At 45.2% G+C, this 17,543-nt stretch overlaps 5 protein-coding genes across 5 annotated transcripts; 4 read left to right on the plus strand and 1 right to left on the minus strand.

The window, feature by feature from the left end:
* Window positions 1-1,266: 1,266 nt before the first annotated feature.
* On the minus strand, window positions 1,267-2,127 carry AOL_s00188g126 (uncharacterized protein; the record flags this gene model as incomplete). The annotated part of the gene is made up of 1 exon (XM_011128374.1): window positions 1,267-2,127. One exon carries the CDS (start codon window positions 2,125-2,127, stop codon window positions 1,267-1,269), a length of 861 nt encoding a protein of 286 aa, XP_011126676.1.
* Window positions 2,128-9,060: 6,933 nt separating this feature from the next.
* Window positions 9,061-10,587, plus strand: AOL_s00188g127 (uncharacterized protein; the record flags this gene model as incomplete). Its single annotated transcript, XM_011128375.1, has 2 exons — window positions 9,061-9,583; window positions 9,650-10,587. The coding sequence occupies 2 exons, from the start codon at window positions 9,061-9,063 to the stop codon at window positions 10,585-10,587; spliced, it is 1,461 nt and encodes a 486-aa protein (XP_011126677.1).
* Window positions 10,588-11,897: 1,310 nt separating this feature from the next.
* On the plus strand, window positions 11,898-13,656 carry AOL_s00188g128 (uncharacterized protein; the record flags this gene model as incomplete). The annotated part of the gene is made up of 2 exons (XM_011128376.1): window positions 11,898-12,663; window positions 12,731-13,656. 2 exons carry the CDS (start codon window positions 11,898-11,900, stop codon window positions 13,654-13,656), a joined length of 1,692 nt encoding a protein of 563 aa, XP_011126678.1.
* Window positions 13,657-14,539: 883 nt separating this feature from the next.
* On the plus strand, window positions 14,540-15,337 carry AOL_s00188g129 (uncharacterized protein; the record flags this gene model as incomplete). The annotated part of the gene is made up of 1 exon (XM_011128377.1): window positions 14,540-15,337. The coding sequence occupies one exon, from the start codon at window positions 14,540-14,542 to the stop codon at window positions 15,335-15,337; it is 798 nt and encodes a 265-aa protein (XP_011126679.1).
* Window positions 15,338-15,549: 212 nt separating this feature from the next.
* Window positions 15,550-17,484, plus strand: AOL_s00188g130 (uncharacterized protein; the record flags this gene model as incomplete). The annotated part of the gene is made up of 8 exons (XM_011128378.1): window positions 15,550-15,592; window positions 15,666-15,863; window positions 15,939-15,953; window positions 16,025-16,325; window positions 16,396-16,484; window positions 16,543-16,731; window positions 16,804-16,942; window positions 17,031-17,484. The coding sequence occupies 8 exons, from the start codon at window positions 15,550-15,552 to the stop codon at window positions 17,482-17,484; spliced, it is 1,428 nt and encodes a 475-aa protein (XP_011126680.1).
* Between the last annotated feature and the right edge of the window lie 59 nt (window positions 17,485-17,543).

Raw genomic sequence — 17,543 nt, forward strand, 5'->3', positions numbered from 1 at the left:
ACAAAGACTGAAACCAGGACTGCTACTGTCTCTGCGAAGCCCGTCACAGAATATGAGACTGAAACCAGGACTGCTACTGTCTCTGGGAAGCCCGTCACAGAATATGAGACCGTTACTGCTACCAAATCAGTCCAAATCGGACCTAAGGAGGTCACCTTCACCGCTCCTCCAGTTACAAAGACTGAAACCAGGACTGCTACTGTCTCTGGGAAGCCTGTCACAGAATATGAGACTGTTACTGCTACCAAATCTGTTCAAATTGGACCCAAGGAGGTTACTTTCACTGCTCCTCCAGTCACAAAGACCGAAACTATGTACAGGACTACTACTCTCACTGTCTCCGGAAAGGCTGTGGTAAAGACCGAGACTATTACTCAGCCAGCAGTCACCAAGGTCAGCACAACCACTTGCACCCGCACCGCCGTCAAGACTGTCACAGTTACTGCTGAACCAAAGGAGGAATACGGATACGGAAGACTCAGACGTCGTTTCTTCTAAGCGATTGAAGTTTGAAAGTCCCCTCGGCGTGTTGCATTTTATACAAGCTTATGTATTGATGCACAAGCGGGCCGTACCTTGCGGATTTGGAAAGCGGGGGTTACGATTTTCAATGATTATATGATTATGATTTTCTACGATCTTACGAACTATATGGGTGGGGATTGAAGGGATTTGTTTTATAGTGATTTAGTTTCTGAAAATTAAGTTGGCGTTCCTGGATTAAATACTTGCTTTTAATTTTGCATCGTAGACTCGTGGGGATTTCTAAGATCTCTCATAGTACATCATATCACAGACCTTATTGGAAGACTAAAGCAATGCTGTAATGTTGTAGTGATAAGTCGGCATAAGTGCCGACTATATCTCGCTTATCTGTGCTGGAGTAGGTATTTGTGTGCATCTATCGTGGAGCGGATATTCGAGTGATCTCAATTCATGATCAGATTGAGGATGCATCCGGACAGCATTTTTCATCTGTTTTGACGCGGTAAAATTCTGTGATCTTGATATCCTCCCCTATTCTAATGTTTTATTGTTTTAACTAGTCTAAAGTTATGATTTCGGAGCCCCTCCAATGATACAAAAGACAATACACACAGCTCACCTCCACCAATACGTATCTTACATAGGTAGTCTAAATGATAAATATATACAGTGCTAAATAAGTTATTATTAATGGGCCACGGTAGCATAAAAAGTGTGGAGAAGTATCACCCGGTATTCCAATAAACCTGCCGTCAGAATGACACCACAAAACGCCCCCGCTCAGTCGTCGTCATCATCGTTCTTCCTCTTGCCTTTTTTCGATCTTCTCTCCTTCAAATTAGCCCTAGCATCTTTAACTCCTTGCCTGACTCCTCCCTTCTTTCCGATATTGAACCCCCACCCTCTTAACTTCTGTACGATCTTTGGGGTAACTGCTGCTGCTAACGGTACCCTGAAGAATATCAAGCTCTTATGGACTGCATATGCCAGTATCAGTACCGTCCAGATACTCGCTTCTCCTCCATTGCCATTTTTCACAGCCCCTTGTCCCATCACACCTTCACCATGAGCCAAAGCGTCGATATCACTTCCAATACCAACTGCCACCCTATCGGCTTCAACTTTAGCTTCCTTTATAGCAGCAGGTCTAAACTGCAGTATTGTCTCCGGCATTACATTCCAAAACCCATCGATAATGATATGTTCGTAATGTGCTATTTTCTCCGTCCCAACCATTTTCACGAAGAGGAAGCAAAATGGGAAGTCCAGGACCGATAGGAGGAAATATACACCGACAGCAGACATGCCGTACTCCTTGAATAAAGCGCGCATACGCTCTCCGACGGTCTGACTGTGTCCATTGCCATTTGCTGCCGCAGAGGACGAGAAGTATCGGCTAGCTAACGGACGACGGGAAGATGTTGAGAATTGTCGGGCGGATGGGATGGAAGGTTTGGATTTTCGTAAGGTCGAGAGGACGGAGGAGAATGGGGAGGGAGAAGTGAGTTTTAGAGGGTTGGAATGGGTGAAGTATCGTGGGTTTATGAAATTGGTGCGTCGGGCGGCCGGGGAGGTGAAGAATGTGGGTGGGATGATTGCTCGTTTGAGGGCCGCTCTTGCGGCGGGTCTTGCGACGGCCATGATGGGGTTGTTTGCGATGTGAGTAGCACAGTAGAGGAGAGATTATGTACAATGGGATGAGGGGGTCATAATATTGAGGACTGCATCGTCGTCATTCGAGGTGGTGGTAGTGGCGTGAGGCTCGTGGTTGCCGGTTGTTGGGAGGTTGAGGTGTGGTTCGGAATCGGATTTAACGGTTATGCTGCCGAGATAAAAGCCGAGCGGGCCGAAGGTAAGGTCACGTGAGACCAGATGTTGGAAGACTGTGCCTCAGGCTCATATCGTTAGAGACGTCACGATTACATGGACAAAGACCGCGATTGTTTGTGATATCATATGAATTACGACCGTTACAATATTTCAACCAACGACGAACTCACCTACATTATTTGCCCCTGGATTTCATTATGTCGCTGGTTTATATCAGTACACTTGCACTTGATCAGCTTGATACATGCATCTGCAGCTGTACCTCAAAATATAACTGCTGTTAACGTAGCCCTGCGCACTCGAGGATACGGTTGGTCCTTCGCCCGAATCCATTGTATACTTGAGCAATTACTTACTTAGTCATGGGCATTGAAGTCGACATGTCCAGGTAATTGTAACGGTTCAAAAAAAAAAAAAACATACAGTCTCTGTAACAGTGTTTACATAACCCCCGCTGCCACAAGCTGACAGTGCTGACAGATACGAACTATGAACGTATTGCCCGAAAGCCGAACGATTCCGACGGGGACTTTGAAGACAATGGAGAATGATCGAGGCTTGACTTGAGCCATAAGTATCGAATAATGTGTAAATGACTTGACTAGTACTTTTTCCAAAACCTCATTTAGCATCTTCGTTGTATCTCGAAATGTTTATATTTAAAGAAACTAAAACATCGACGTCACATCATCTGACCGAGGTACTCCCTGTCGATACCCGATCTAGCGTCTTGCATTGTCAAAAGAGCGCTTGAGGCTATAGAGCTCGAGCTCTAACGGCTGGTTAACGGCTTCCCAAGCTAAAGCTAGGTACTATACTGTCAGAAAGTAGCTCTATATAGCTATATTCAAAACATCGGACCCACTATAATCGACACCACCAGAATCCAATTCAAATATTCTCCATACTAAATGTTAGTAATCCATCTCCAATTTGGTGTGTTTAACGTTTATAGGACCGGGTAAATGCGCAACTAATGTACCAGCTACCAGCTACCAGCCTTCGGTTGCAGATCTGAGAGAAAAAAAGCGTGGGAGGCGCAAGCGAAAACGAACCTGTCAGCACTAAGATACCGTCGATAGGTATCCGCACCAAAAAATCCAAAGGCTTACTGAACATTTTCTCATCTTCCTCAATGCTGTTTCTCTCTGCTCGGAGAAAGTCGGCTGTCAGTTGCTACCCTTACGCCCCTTGTACAGTAATTAGAGTTCCGACGTAGGAAAAAGGAGTAAACGTGTGAAAGATCAGATTACAATCAATGAGTATTACAAACAAATGACATGAACACGAAATATTTGAATTATTTCTTCTCTCGTTCCTGCGCAAAGAGAGATAGAGGGGAGTGAGGGAGAAAAGCTTACGCCCAAACCCGCGATCATGCTTGATATTTTATGCCCTCATATTCCTTTCGAAGGTCCGCCTTACATTATATATTATATATCAACTTTCGCACCATCTCAAATACCTTCAATCAATGCATGAAACCTATCTGGCCATTGGGAAATGCAAGTAGCCGAACACGATTGTCATACATGACCCCTTTATTCATCAAATCTCAAGTACAGTGAGCGTACTCCGCGTGTCCCCGAGATTTTTTGTTCTCGCGTGCCATGCGACAACAGCGTGCGCAGCTACATACTTACATGATTTTCAGGAGGACAGGAGATCACAAAAGAAAAAAACGAAGACTTCACACATGGGCACACGTTGCGTAATCCCGATGGAATGTAATTTTTTCTTCTGCTGTGATACCCTATAGGCGTAATGCAATGGCCATTACATATGTATACTACATCATTGAATCAACTGCCCCACATCGAGGGAGGCTCATTCATATCTAAATGTTACCAAATCTAAGCACAAATTGCGATCTATACTTCTTCCTGTTCAATTCTTAGGGAGTTCTTCGATAGGTCCCCACTAGCTTTGCACACACACCCACCCAAAAATCCACAAGTATGTAAGATCTTGAAAAATGGTGGAGATGTTCTCCACAGTTGTCTATAAGCGAGGACCCATTCCAATGGTCCTTGTCCGGTAGACGGAATACCATATGCAGATGTCGATTTTAGAAGTAGATGCAAGCTCTAGAACAAACAATCCCCCAATGAGAATGGGAGAAAGATTCTTTTTTTAGGAGGTGGGGTTTTTTTCTCTTCAGGAGTTCGATGGGTACATGGGGGAGCTCGACCCTGTCCTTGTGGAGTAAAATGCTCTGGTTGATGGAGGAAAGTGGGGACCTTAAAAAGGGTCTCTCGAATGAGTAAGTAAAGTAAGTATCTACGGTGGGATGAGTGTATATGTCTGCCTATACTTATGGCCACAAAGCCGCACGTAGGAAAAATACACAAGACAGAGAGGGAGGGAGGGGAAGAGTTTTAAAAATATGCAATGTTCCCGGGATTCTATCTTACGGACGAAAAACCCCTTGGGACCAGGCTTCAACCCCGGGACAGATAGATAATATTATTCTGTCGGTAACAGTAGCCTCATCTCAAGTCTCTCACGGAAACGAGTTTAAGCCCAGTCGGCCGCAGCAGTAAACCGCAATCTTTTCGGCCGGTAAGGGCTTAAGGAGCAGGAAGAGAAAAAGAGAGAGGGAGAGAGAGAAAAACTTAATTTTATTATCTTTGTGCGACCCAAGACTCGTAAGATTCGCAAGTTTAGCCATATAAACCCACTCTCATATATGTCGTTTCAAGGGTATAAACGAAAGGATAGACACAGAGAGAAAAAAAGGCGGGAGAGACCGGTCGGCGGTCGGTAAGTAGGTCGTGGCGATGAGATAAGACTTCATAAACGATACTGTGCCTGTCCTTGACGTTCAACAGTATTGTTTTAAAACATCTACAACAGCCGGATCAAACAGACGGGTCATGTAGAGAGCGGGATCTATTCCTTTCCCACCGCTGTGCTGCTTGCAGCGTGCACGGCGCTTCACAAGGTTTCTTTCCTATTTTCTGTGCGATTAATTGGATAATTTGGAAATATGGTTATTGTTAGCGAAAAGTAAGTATATGCACATAAGAAATCGTCCAAGAATGACTGACAATAGGGTATTCGTGCGGCGAGGTCAGCATTGATGCACGGGCGGTGGAAAGGGGACGAGACGGGTATATGCATATCGGGGCCTAGCTAGCGAATTGCGCAAGCTGAAGAAGAAAAGATGCACTGAAACCTGGTTGAATCCCTGGCAAAAGATTGACTAAAAAACGAACAAAGCTCAAGCAAGTGAGGAAATAGTCTTGGGCGGCTCTACAGTCCTTTTTTTAAACCGTTTCGGTTGAATGGTTGTAGATGCATCGATGATTGGGGATCCGATGTTTATTCATGACAACTTTACGCAGATAATGCGAATCGCGATGTATCAGATTTGCGGGAATGATTTGCCCAACCTGCAGGTGAATAACCGTGATGCATATCGATATCTATAGACTCGAGTTTCGACGAATGTTGAAAATTTTGAATCCCAAAAAAAGCCTGACCTCGTCGTTTGGATCTATCTGCAAAGTCAAGCGCTTTCAGGATACCCAACTCCAACGCCACGTATAGACATAAATTCTAGCCTCACGGCGATGATTCAATTATAGTTCCAACCTGCGGCGCAATGTTTGAGATAAGTCTATTTTTCCGATGCCAGATATTTTTTTCCATTTACAGCTGTCCACTGGCAGTAGTATAGTACCAGCACCAGCTCAGGGTCCGATTATCCGTATACGAAGATCCCAAGAAACCGCACATCGCAAGAAAGAGAGTTTTGGCAAGGGGATTCTTACTCAGCCATTCCCGCCGCCGCCTATCCAGCTTTGTTCTCTCAACAATGCGATTCCTAGGATTCCCAAAAAAGGGTGTGGTCCTCCCATAGCCTCATTCTCGCCTCTCAACTACCTAGCATTCCGGATGCACACTTTTGATCCCGCCGACGTCTGTTTTCTGCAGGAAGACATCAGAAGTGGGTCCTAGCCTGACGGCGGTGAGCGTCTTAGCCTTTTCTTGAGATTAGCTTAACTGTTTCCTTTCCTCCCTGGGTCAACACCCACGAGAGCCGAAGTCGAGACTGGGGGCCCGGAACGGGCGAAGTGTTTTAGATCTATTTGATTCTACTTCCTTTTTGGCAACGTTTGGTTGTCGGTTAATACACAGGTGAGGTGGAGATTTTTTTGGATGCACAGTAATCCGCGCGGGAATATTAAACCGTGATGGTTAGGTTTGCAATTGGCACCATTGGGTAGTGCTGCTATCTCTGGAGCAAGTTGGTCGCCCAACAGCCCCTACGAGACCATCTAGACCAGGTCTGGGTTACGCCGAGGGATTCCAGATCCCAAATTTGGCCCTGGTTGCAAAAAATCTAAATCTGAAATCCAAATATCCATGTTGAAAACAGACTAGATCAGATGGCGCGCGTTTTGGGAAGCAGTTGTGGATACATATCGATACCATTTTAGAGTTAACTAGTTTGCGAAGTAATAAGTAGTTAGGACAGATTATATTCATTGAGGCTTTGGTAGTCAAGAGGTAGCATCGCTTGGATAACGAAACCCACTCTATGTCATCAACATCGATGGAGGTCTAGTTAATAATGAGTAGATATTCGGGAAAGAGGAGGGAAAAGTAAAAAGTAATTAAATCGTAAAGGAAAAGAAGTATGGAAACTCCCGCCATCCGATCTGATTATGTCCAGGAAAGACGACGGTTCTCGAGTCAAGATCAAGCCGCTGGCTCAAAAGTTCGCTTGCACTTCGTATCAGCGGTCATGATAATCCAATAATCCAACTCGCCACCCTAGCTACAGGAATCGATCCATCCCATCCACCTCGTTTCCAATTCGTGTAAAAAAAAAAAACAATCGAATTGGGTCTGTTCCACGGGAAACGAAAAAAAATTACTAAATGTCAAAGGATCATTTTGCAGGAATATAATATCTTCTAATATATGAGGTTTTATTAAAAATTTCCCCGGAAGGAGGCTCTTGACTGACCTATGAGAGTGTTTGATTTGACCCTTTGGAAACCATGAACATACAGGTCGAGCGCTTTTCTGCAGGTATGAAAATACGCGGTGTAACCAAAGTCAGGTTGGGTTGGTATCCTTTGGGGGGTGTTAGAATCTCACGCTAAGATGGGCAAGGTTACAATACTGTTGGAAACGTGGGGTTGCGGTTGGGAATTTCTGGCAACGTGACCGGTGAAGTGCTACCGGAGGGATTTTGGGAAATCTATAGTTATCATCTAGAGTTTCTTTGAATTCGTATGCTTTGGAATATCGGTGGAACAGTGCATGTAGGTAAGTGTTTATTCATATTCATTGTTTGCAAGGCTTACCCAGTCAATGCGGTTGTTCCCTAAATACACCCTCTTATGATATCGACATTTTTTATATTATATCGTCGCACCCGCGGTAGGTAGACTAAGAAGAGAAAAAACGTTAACCCGCGCAGACGAGGCATGCTCTGTGTGCCTGGTGCTTGCTAGCCGACCAGGGGTGTCTGGGTGGAGACCTATTTGTAGACATTCCGTACAGCTGTATGGGATTGACGTTGGAGTTTTCCCCATAGGAAAAAGAAGAAAATTAAACACACCCCGGGCAAAGAAAAGAAAAGAAAAGCAAGGAAAGGATGCTTTTTTTGGCGGTGCGCATGTGCCACTGCTTGCACAGTACACCCTTCCTACTTTCGTGAGCATACACCGCTATTATTGCATAGAGATAAGTTTCCAGGGCACCTTGCAGCCCGCTTCAATGGATTTTGCGGGCTTGTTTGCCCATCCGCAAAATCGCATCTGGGCAAGCTGAGCTCCCCGGGTGGTAGTGGTAGTGGGTTTGCATTGCAGAGAGCGCCAGCCTTGCCTTAGACTTTTGGAGTCTTGTCATGCTGGACTGGACCTCCAGGACTGCGGTACAACATTCCTTTTTTTTGGAGGCTTCCTCAATGACATACAGTAGGTTGGTTGCAGGTCCGCTACAGAACCCGGTGTACATACATACATCACATATAGTACTTACATGAGTAAGATCTGGTCTGTACTGTTTCTGATCCGCATGAAAATGTGACAAGGTTGTTGGGGTGCTTCACATTTGCTGCTGTGTAGGATGGGCATGGCCGGATTTTTTTATATACTTCAGTGGTTCCCCCGCCCGCCCGGATGAGATGAATCAATGTTTCTTGATGTTTTTCATTTATTTGTCGATTCTAATTAATTCCCTTGGGCTCGCTCGTTTTCATTTCTTTCAATATACATCGATATCGATATCTCAAATATAATAGCTACCTGGTTAAACGTAACGTCGGTTGTGTTCAGAATTATATTATACCTTCCTGATTGAATACCCATGCTATATAAGATTCTAGGACTGAGAATTAGTATCGATACCGACGAGCTACACATGCGACAAGAGAGTATGAGCCGGGTTTAATCAACTTTTTTTCTTTCCTTTTTTATATCTTTTCCTTTTTTCACGATTTTACTTTTATCCAGGGTATATGGGAATTGTATAGTTTTCCTTCCCTTTCCTCCTAATTTTACCTTCCCGACCCTGTTTTTTCTCTCTACCGTTCGATCTTATCCTTTTCTTTCACCACATCTGCACGATCGATTAGGGTCGTCTAGTTGAGGAATTGAGTCGTTCTGATACTCACCCGAACGGACTCGATCATTGTTCTCGCTGCCTGCTGAAGTCCCTCGTCAAACAAACAAAAATACCACATCCACCACACAAAAATCACAAAAAAGGCACTAGTTCTTCTCTATGATCGAATACAAAACCACCAAGAGAACACCCAAACTCCAACTTCAGACGCTTCAGACACCCACAATCGCTGATCTCGTCGAACCGGTTGATATAATACCCACAACCCCCTTGACTGCCACTACAACCACTTCAAATACAATAATATCGGTCCCGCCAACCTTAAAAATAGTTACGATCATGTCGTCCACATTCTCCCAGGCCGTCATGATCTCTCTGAACGAACATATGGCACAGACACTCTTGGATTCAATGACCTCTACGATCCGTTCTTCAAAGTTGGATATGAACAGTCAGATCCAAGGGTTAGAACTGTTGGTTGAGAATCTCGAGGCTTTGAATGCTAGAGTTGAGAGTTATATGACCGAATTGAAGGAGAGGCAGGAAGATACATTTTGTTACGATGAATTGGATTTGGAGGGGTTGGAAGAGTGGGCGGACGGAATGGGAGAGACTTCGTCGTGCGGTGGGATCAAGAGAATTGCGTCACCGGTTGGCTGCAGAGGGAGCAAGGCGAGACTTGGTAAGTTTCTTTGTTTGTTCAGTTTATTGGATTTGAGAAACGAGGATGCTAATGAAATGGAAACAGCTTCCCGTCGCCTTACAACCCTTTGCGAAGAAGACTTGTCTCATCGTCCATCTTTCGAGACTATCTCCTCGAAATCCAGCCATAGCGCATCGGGTTCTATAACTATCAAAGTTGATACACCTTCAACCCCCCCACTAAGTTCTCATGAACAAACCCTCTTCACTCCTTCTACACCAGGTCAATTCCGTCAAATTGACCCTAAGAAGATCCCGAAACGCAAGCCAGTACCAGCTACCCAACTCCAAATCCCCCAGAAGAACAACAAGGCCTTCAAAAGAAAAGAAGTACCAACTAGGATGTACGAGCATCTAGGGTCTAGCTCTACAACGGTGAACACCGTTACTACCTTAGATAGTACTTGTGGTGGTGGTGATGTTGTGGGTTTCGATAAATTGGAGGCGATGTGGACGCCACCAGTTACTGATGAGGAGTGTTCACCTATCAGAGATCGAGGAGAAACAGTTTGCATTGGTACGGCTACTGCTGTTAATGTTGGTGGCGCTACGACGATATACCAACCAAAGCCAAGAAGGGTCAAGAGCAAGCAGTTGAAGATTTCTATTCCAAGGAAGGGATCCGGTGGGAAGGGGTCTGGGGGCTCTATCCCTAAGGAAAGAGTATCCCTGGTGAAAGAAAAGTCGGTGAGGATGTTGAAGACACCATCATCTGCACCTTCTGGGTCTGTATTATTTCAAAAGAGAACCAAGGAAGAGATGGAAAAAATTCGGTTTAGCTACGAGGAATGTGATGGAGGCCGGGTGGTGAGGAGGATGGACTCGGGAAGGGAGAAGAGGAAGAGTTTGTATGGGAGTGGGAGTGGAAGTATGAAAAGAAAGTTGTCTTTGAAGACTAAGAGGAGGAGAAAGTATGAGAATGGGATTCCACGATGTGATAGTCCTGTTCTGGGGAGCTGTGAAGTTGTCTTTGCCAGAAGATAATATATAATCACCACCGCTCCTCCCTCCATTCTCTCTTTCTTTTCTTCCTCTCTCTCTTCCCTTTCTTCCTTTCTTTCCCCCCTTTCATTCCTTCTTTCCCTTCTCCTCTATCGTTTTATCCCTTTTTTTTCTTTTGCAAAGCTAATGATATGTTGTACTATTGTGGGAACTTGTTTTATCTAATTGTTGCTTGCACCTGGAGTACTTGGGATTTTATTGTCTTTTGTTATTACTATTGAAGCCCGACCGATATGAGCGGACTTGACGGGCATTGGCATGGATATACCTATTTCTTTTCCGTATGGGAATTGCATTGTACGAACGACACGATACGATTTTTTGCTTTGATTCGATTCGATAACAAGTTTATATACTATCACAGCATGTTGGAGTTGGTTGGAATTTCTGCACTTTTGTCTGTAATAATATACCATAGCTCAGCTTAGCATCTACAAATCGATTCCGGTTTATTCAACCTTCCCATCCTCTGTCAAAACCATGCCATGTTAAAACCGTATGCAGAGTGCCACCGTAGTACGAGTCCATGTGCCACATAGAATGGCTATCTAGGCACTTGATACACGAAGTTACCAGTCGTGATAGACTGTGCCGGTGGTGTTTTGAGTCCAATATTAATTCAGCCTCCCTTATTAATTAGTATTTGACAGGCCCCACTCGCATGAGAAACTCGCCTCCACGACAAACCAGACTAACGTGCCTGAGCTGAGGCCCGAATTGACTGAGCCGGTGAGCGAAATTAAGGAAGTACAGGGCAATTGAAGTAATTGCATTCGGCAGGATCACAATCAGCCGTTTAAATCCAAATCAGAGCAATTGATCCAGCCACTTTGGACTATGCCGTTTCTTTCATTCAGCTGACATCAATATAATTAACAAACCTCTGACTTGTACTCACATACTTCATACAATATACTCACATCGTCCCGTATATACGTACTCGTCGTAAGACTTCACCGTTTGTCTATATATTTTTTATATGTGCCTGGTGAGGATCTAATTTTAATTTTAACCTTACCGTATCGATTCTAGATCATCTCATCTCGTATTCGGTCGGTCGGTCGGTCGCAGTCGAATTGTTCCTTGTCTCGGACTCGACTCCCGCTTTCTCCAGTTGTCTTGTCTTGTCTGTCCCTCTTCCGCCTTAAAACAACGCCACCGCCTGGCGCGACCCGCGCGATTTCTCCAGATACCTCCCTACTCCACCTTCGATCTTATCTTTATCCTTATCCGTATCGATATCTTCTAAAGCACCCTATCTGAGTACTTCGGGATAGTTATATCAGGATATAATGGAGGACCCGGTCGCAGAGGGCAGCCGGCTGGGCAAGATGGCCATCCAATCCGATGCCGCCGGCGACTACAAACAAGCCTATTACCTCTACCAGGAGTGTCTTAAACAATACGTCGAGGCGCTCAAGGCCGAATCCCAAGAAGACCGTATCGAATGGACCTACGAACAAGTCCTCATCCGCTTCGAGCGTCTAGCCGAGCTGAACGCGTGGTATAAGCGGAAGAACCAACTGGAGTCTGGATGGCTGGAACTCGATGATCTGAGGGATAGGTTGGAGACCGTTGCGCCTAAGATTTCGACTAAATTGCGCAAGTTTTCTTACGTGTCTGTGGCATCGGTGCCGGATACTGCTCAGGGGAATTCGGCTGCCGTGTCGTCGCCGTCACAGGCCCAGTCGCAGCTGGCTAGTGGCGGTCCTGGTGGTGCTGGAGGAGTATATCACTCGCCGCCTGCGAGTGAGACGCCGTCGCAGGTGTCAGCTGGGGGGTATGGCAGTCCTCAGGCGACATCGCCATATTCGCAGCAGCCTGTACCACCCCCTCAACAGCCGGCCCAGCAGCCCCCTCAGCAGCAATTCCAACCACCAGTGCAGCAGCAGCAACCACCCGTTCAACCGCAGATTCAGCAACAGCAGCAACCACCAGTCACTTCCTACCCTCCAACTGCCGGCGGAATTCCTCCAAACCCGGCTCAGTACAATGGCGAGCATGTTCGAAGAGAGTCAATTGCTAGCTCTGGTGGCCATCAATCCCAACCTCCTCAGCGTAAGGACCACACCCCTACCAACCCCTCCGTCTTTTTGTTTGTTTCAATATAACTGATGATTACTAGACCTAGGCTACAATCACCAAGGCGCCAATGGTGTAGCCTCGCCCCAGCAGTATCAATCAGGCATCCCACCAAACCCCGCCACTCAATATGGTGCCCAAAGCCCCAGCCCATACGGTGGCGCATACCAATCTCCCCAAATTGGCTCCTCCCCTCCCACCTACCCTCCGCAACAAGACCCCAATCAACTCACCCGCGTCGGCACCTTCCCCGCAGGAGTTCCCCAGCAACAGCAACCCGTAATCCAAACACCGGACCCACGAACCTACCTCCTAACTCCATTCCTTCGTCTTTCTCTGCCCGTAAAAATGTACCACTGCTATGGCGCCGCTCAAAGATACCGTGGTGGCGCAGAAGGATGGAACATAGAAATCAAAGATGGTTCCAAAAACCCCATCTACTACCTTTACGGCCTCAAACAGGCCAATGCCACTCTCGTTGAAATGTCACTACACCGTGAAGACGGCAAGAAGACGAGATGTATGGATATATATACACCGGCCCGTGAAGGACGACAAGTTTTTAATATCGGAGATATGACGTATAAGCACTACCTCCCTACCCCTGTCGACATCTATTCTCAAGGAGAAACGATTCCAAATGGCCCCAGGAAACGGATATTCACCTTCTCGGGCCGAAGGTTCATGTGGAGGCCAGACACTCAAAGCAATAGCAATCTTGTCAACGAAAGCCTTTACGAGATAGACGATGGACCGCAGGGTTTCAGACCTACGCAGGCAGGTGGACTGCTCGGAGATGGAAAGCCACTGGAGACGAAGCTTGCGTGGTATGAGCATACCATGGCAAGAAAGAAGTTGGGAAGAATCAACGTGGTTGCAGGTTTGGAGTTGGGTATTGAGGAGATATTCCTGGGTACTATGTTGGGACACCTTTGTACTATGTGGGAGGCAACGAGAAAAGGGATATAAGTTTTGATCTCCCCATTTCTTTGGGAGGAATCGGGTTTTTGGATTGTTTTGCTTTCAAGGAGGTGCGGGCTTTTTGATTTGAAGTTTTTGAGAAGGGCGGGTATGATAATGGGATGGCGAGGTTTGAAGTTGATATCTATTGAATTTCTTTTTTATTTTCTACCCTTCTTCTATCGCCATGCATCTAGCATATCTTCGATGCGGATATTTGATTCTACCACTTTTCTTCCCTTTCTTCTTTTCTTCTTTAAACGATTCGATCTTCTTTCTTTATTGGTCGCCGTCAAGCCTGCAATCTCTTTTTTCTCTTTCATTTCCTTTTCTTTGAACTGTTGAGTATTTTACTTTATTTTCTTTATACAAAAAAGCGGGGTCTTTTGAATTGAAAAAATATATTTGAAAGTTTTTGAGATTCTTCCTTTCTTTTGCTAGATATCATCTACTCCATATATTAGTGTGCTACTCTATATGTATTGAAGGATAATTCCAAAGGGGGTTATGTGGGTGCTTAGAATCTCACAGAGTCGTATTCCTGAGGTTGGAAACATTGTGTCGTGATGCTGTGTGTTGGTAGACGTCTATGAGCTTCTGCTGGTGTTGAAGACGTCACACGAAGTTTCACAGTATTTTATTATTATTTATTCACTGGCTTCTTCGTTGACCTCTTCTCCTTCTCTCCTTCTCTTCATCACCTCTTCATCATCCTCCATCTCTCTTCCTACAATCCTTCAAAAAAACAGCTTCTTCACGAACCATCACCATCATCGACACGATCACCACCACTTCCAAACCAAAAACCTGAACGAACCAAACCATCCAGCTCCCACGTGCATCCAGCAACGAACAAACTGACCTGCCTTACCCAGCTTAACTCTTAACCAAAATGATGTTTGCCAATCTAGCACGAGGTGCCAAACCCTCAACACGCTCATACCCAACCCTCCAAGAACTACAGGATACATTCTCCACCTGGGTTGGCGACTGCCTCGACATCGACGACGAAGACGAAGAAGAAGAGAACGAGGAACAAGAGTGTCAAATAGCATATGCAGAAGACTACGAGGATCATATCCCACACAGCAACGACCACGACAATAGCAGCAAGGAACCTTCTGGTACCTTACCTGATGAGAAAGACCTCCATACCAGTAGCAAGAATATAAAAAACCTCTCGGAGGGACCTAAAGACCTTCGTCTAAAGAAAGAGCGACGACACGTTTCGTTGCCAGCAGCACTCAAAGCTACTTTCTACCCTTACGGCCAAAAAGACACCTCCAAGAGTCCAAAGGAGATCACACCTCGTGCCATTTTTGAACGAGTTCTTTTAATACCGCCAAGGGACTTTGCACGCAGGCGTCGAGCTAGTCAAGAAAGTATTGAAGCTGTAGATCTTTGGATCTGCCGCGCTGCACCCGGAAATAGTTCAAGAGGCCGCGGTCAAGATAAGGAACTACTACAACCTTTAAATACCAGTACCAGTACCAATACCAATACCAATACCAATACTAGTACTAATACCAATACCAATACCGTTTACCAGGAGGTTTCCTCGTTTCTAGCTCTTACAAAGGGGAGTAGGAAACGAAGGAGAGAAGCAGTCGACGTAGACGACAGTGATACACCTTTAACGCCGGCACTGCTATCATCCCCGCTGGCGTCTAGGAAGAGACCGCGAATCTAAAGTAGTCGCGGGGTATTGGGGCAAATATAAATTTATATATACAAGGCGGAATCACAAGTTCGAGGATAGAGTAAATAGGTCTCTTCGGCGAAAAAATAATCACCTATATATATCAGGATTGAGAACCGCTTTGGAATAGCGTGTGGAGCAGTATATATTATATACTTAATTATATATAAAAGGCGGACAGATATACGAGCAGTACCGACGACATGAGGGCTGACGCAGATGATATCGAGAAGTACGAGCTGAATGGTCAGTATCCTTCTATTTCTCCTCTAAATTCATATCGACCCACCCCACCTTTCTAATTATAATAACTTTCTAGGCTACCCGGATCTATCTATTACGGAGCACTTTTTTAGTGTTCCCTTGAATTATGCCAAAACAGACGGGCATGAAATCACGATCTTTGCACGGGTAGTCAAGAAATTCGAGAAGCCGGTCAAACCGGGAAAGAGGAAGGCGAAGAAGGAAGATAACGGAGAAGAGGGGGAAAGGGAAGAAGGGGACGATAGGTCGTATTGTAAGTTTCATTTATTACATAGTCTCTAAGTTTATTAAGATTTTTAGTAAAGGAAGCTAACTCCTTGATATTAAGTATGCTATTTAAATGGTACGTGATTGGTGTGAATTTATCGTAAAATTGCCGTATGACTTTAAATTTTAACACGAAATATAATACAGGAGGGCCAGGTTTCAATAATACCACCCCGAAAGCCGAATATGTTTCCAAATTCATTGATAAGGGCTATACGATCGTCCTCCTGGACCAAAGAGGAACCGGTCTTTCTGAATGTATCTGCCCCGGAAACATCCCCGGGGACACACCGGAGGAGCAAGCAGACTATGTATCACATTTCAGGGCAGATAATATTGTTAGAGATGCGGAGGTCGTGAGGGAGAAGCTTGTGGGGAAGGAGGGGAAGTGGAGTTTGGCGGGGCAGAGCTTTGGGGGGTTTTGTATTGCGACTTATTTGAGTTTTAGGTGAGTATACCACACGCACCGGACCTATTATGACTTGAGTGACGGAAGGTTACTAATTTTGGGGGGTAAGGCCGGAATATATTACAGAGGCATTTATGTTCGGTGGTATTCCACCTATTGGTGAGAACACCCCGGATCAGGTGTATACAAATCTCTATAGTAAGGTTTTACCCAGTCCCCGCCTTCAACTAGTAGTATAACTAATAGATTGTATCAGAGCGTTTGGCGGATCGGAACACTGTGTACTATACAAAATACCCCCAAGATATCGAACGAGTCAAAGAGATCGCTAAATACCTCGGTGAAAATGAGGTTAAGCTATCCAACGGGGGTACTCTGACCATCGACCGATTTAGAGATTTGGGTATCTCGTTCGGTATGCATGGGGGTATTGATGGCATTCATAGTAAGTATAATATATAAATATTCTGAAACATATATGAACCCCGACTAATACCTCTATGATGTCATTCGATAGAATTGGTGTTCAGAGCTCATAATGATATCACTCGATTTGGAAAGATACTTACTCCAACATTGAGTTTGATTCAATCGTATCAGTCATTCGATGATCATGTAATATATTGCATCTTGCACGAGGCGATATATTGCCAAGAGTAAGTTCAAGTCATATCCCCATCCTCATATCTACATATATTTGTATAAAAAAGTCACTTCCGAACGTTTACACCAATCATAAAATAGTGGCAACGCCTCAGACTGGTCTGCAAACCGAATCCTCCTTCAACAATCCGACAACCGTCTCCGTTCCTACGATGCCTACCTAGCATCGTCAACCCCCTCTATCCCGGGTACCCTCGGCGCCCTCTTCTTCACCGGCGAAATGATCTACCCGTCAATGCTAACCTCCTACGCCTCCCTCAAACCACTAAAACAAATCGCTGAAATCCTTGCTGCGAAAAAGTGGGAGGGAAGGCTATACGACCTTGATCGGTTAGCGCAGAACAAAGTACCTGTGTATGCAGCGACATATTTGGAAGACATGTATGTAGACTTTGAGTTAACGCGCGTATTTGCGAGGAGGACGAAAGGGGTCAAGGAGTGGATTAGTAATGGGGTTATGCATAATGGGATTTCGGCGAAGGCTGGGGAGGTTATCGGGAAGTTATGGGAGTTGAGGAAAGGGATTTCTGATTAGTGTGAAGGGAAGGTTATGGGGGTGCTTATCAATACATGGTGGTAGGAAAGTTAGAACTG

The sequence above is a fragment of the Orbilia oligospora genome (genome assembly GCF_000225545.1).
Source record: "Orbilia oligospora ATCC 24927 unplaced genomic scaffold scaffold00188, whole genome shotgun sequence".
NCBI lineage: Eukaryota > Fungi > Ascomycota > Orbiliomycetes > Orbiliales > Orbiliaceae > Orbilia > Orbilia oligospora.